Source organism: Opisthorchis viverrini (assembly GCF_000715545.1).
Source record: "Opisthorchis viverrini unplaced genomic scaffold opera_v5_1233, whole genome shotgun sequence".
NCBI classification, from domain to species: domain Eukaryota; kingdom Metazoa; phylum Platyhelminthes; class Trematoda; order Opisthorchiida; family Opisthorchiidae; genus Opisthorchis; species Opisthorchis viverrini.
The window spans coordinates 1-2,355 of NW_008753071.1; the positions used below are offsets into that span (position 1 = coordinate 1).

The 2,355-nt window shown below is 44.1% G+C and overlaps 1 protein-coding gene across 1 annotated transcript in view; it reads right to left on the reverse strand.

The window, feature by feature from the left end:
* Positions 1 to 1,350: 1,350 nt before the first annotated feature.
* T265_15834 (hypothetical protein) overlaps positions 1,351 to 2,355 on the reverse strand; it is a gene marked incomplete at both ends in the record, with an annotated part of 4,020 nt that continues 3,015 nt past the window's right edge. The window contains one exon of the mRNA XM_009179215.1: positions 1,351 to 1,493. Coding sequence (XP_009177479.1) covers positions 1,351 to 1,493 — 143 coding nt within the window. The remainder of the gene's footprint in view (positions 1,494 to 2,355) is intronic.

A 2,355-nucleotide genomic window follows, 5' to 3' on the forward strand; every position in this document is an offset into this window, starting at 1 on the left:
AGAACTGGACATTAGTCAACGACTCTGAAAAAGGGGCTTGAAAAATTTTCAAACACTACACAGCATAGCTAGGCCCGCATCCCTCGAAACAGGTGAACAGGTGTGATTTGGACAGAGATTGTGTCTCAGAGAGACAGAGGCAGAGGTCGGGTTCGAACCACGGACATTCCGGTCAGTAAATTCGCGCTCTAACCACTTGGTCCACCTCGCTAGTCAACAATTTCCATAAAACAGTGCCCCCGTAAATGCACGTAGAAAAGCTAGTGGAAAAGCAGAGAACAAATATAACGGTCCCCCGAGCGAAGGTCCTCCACGCTGAAGGGCCCAAGTAGTCTCACCTTGAGAATGGACTATCTTGAGTTGGACATACCACAAACCGTTGGACGAACCCACTTCAACCTACGACAATAATATAATCAAATTCTGACGCTAGCTAGATCACGAAGACCATTTTCAATGTCTACAGGACTCATCACACGGCTTAAAGGGATAATACCTCTCCTTCTTTCCATTTGGTTACCTTGGCATAGCAGCGTAATGAAAGTTGTTTAAATATGCTTAAATAAATATTATATCATTATAATTGTGTAAATATTTCTGTCTGTGCATGCAGAATCGCTGGTGTCTGAAATTTTGTTACGCATATGTCCACCAAAGAAGGGTTTCTGGTGCTCACACTGCAATGTGATAGAACCGTTTCGCATACTGGCTGTAAGCCATGTACACGCAAGCTCGTACACAAAAGGAAATACGAAGCGGTCCTTAATCAGTCACATAACCCGATACTTGCTATCAGAATTTCAAGCCAAATTCGAATGACCCCGAAAATACACGTAGGTTCATTCATTTTATTGTCACAACTCCTTACCTGGCACCTTCTCCATCAGTCCCAGAAACCGAAACGTATGTTTTCTGCACAAGCCAAAAGTGATACTTATGACATTAACGAGGGGTACCGTTTTTGAGCAGGAGTCAACTGGAAATCTTGATCGAGGCTGACCCAGTTTACACCGCAGCTTCATGGAATGAAATTCTTCCGAGTCACGTTATATGAACTATTTATGAACGCCAAACAAGATGGCCAAGTGAAGTCATTATCTGAAAATTTCTTTTCCAGCCGTGGCATATCACAGCAAGATTACAACACTGCAAGTCTGACGGCGTTTGCATTTTTTCATCACACTGGACAGTAAAGCGCCCGCGATTTATGGCACAGACCGGTTGAGATTTTACGCCGCAAACCTATTATTGTATTTCACAAATAAATGAAAGTGCACGCAAGTGAGCGGTTGATTTTTTCACCATCGGTGTACTTCTCACAATCACTGGACACCTAGTCGAACCACTTACCAAGAAATTCTTTCGGCTGATAGCTTCCAGAGGACGAGAAAACTCATCATCACGGCAAAACTGTGAAATAGTGTTGCGCATGTGACAAACATCACCTACCATGTTATACAACATTGTAATTCCGACAAAAACGAAGAAGAATACTGTAAAATGAGCAAGAGGGATGCGCATCGTCGGAAGTAATTCAGTAAGATGCATCTATTTCTCCCGACTTATTCCGACTCAGGATTGTTTGCCTCGTGATTGGTCGGTATGCAACCATGACCATGGACCAATACGTTCCTTCCGGTCCATGTGTATCGGCTGGTGAGTCGCTCGTGAATTCCGGCTGCAAATTCCATGGATTTTCGTGCAAAGGTGTCATATCTGGTCTCCCCTTGCCAACTTTTCAGTAAAACAGGAAAATGAGGATAACTAAAAGCAATGCGGTTGTCTGATTCATGATGGCCAATCATAGTGCGCGACTACTATCTGATTCAACCACTGATCTGAAAGCACTGAAATGGCATCAGTTGATGCTACCCTCTTTAGAGAACCCATGTCTCGAATGAACACTGCGTTTTCTGCGGTAGAGTCCCCCTGGAAAGGACTTTAAAAGAAACCCGTGGGAAGTAGCAGGGCTGGTATTTGATGTGCCTCAGTTGCATACTGACATCAGAAATGTTCAGAAACGCCCGCCTGAGAAGGTAATATTCCCCTTGTGTGGACCACTAATACGGGTAGTTGTTCAGCATAGGTCCAGTTCCTTATGCAGAGACCTTACACCAGGCTGTGATGAAAACTTCCCTCTCAATATGACTGGTAATCTGCACCGTCTGTTTGTGGGTAAACGTCTAATTGATTACTCCTGAACTGTGCCTGCCAGACTACGCGATAAGGAGTATACAAAGAAACACGGCTGTATTGTCAGATCAGGTCAGGTCAGTTCAAACATACAGAGCTTCTGCGTAAATATAAAGGATGGTTCAGTTGTCGTTTCGTTGTTCGTTCTGTCCAGCCAGTGGC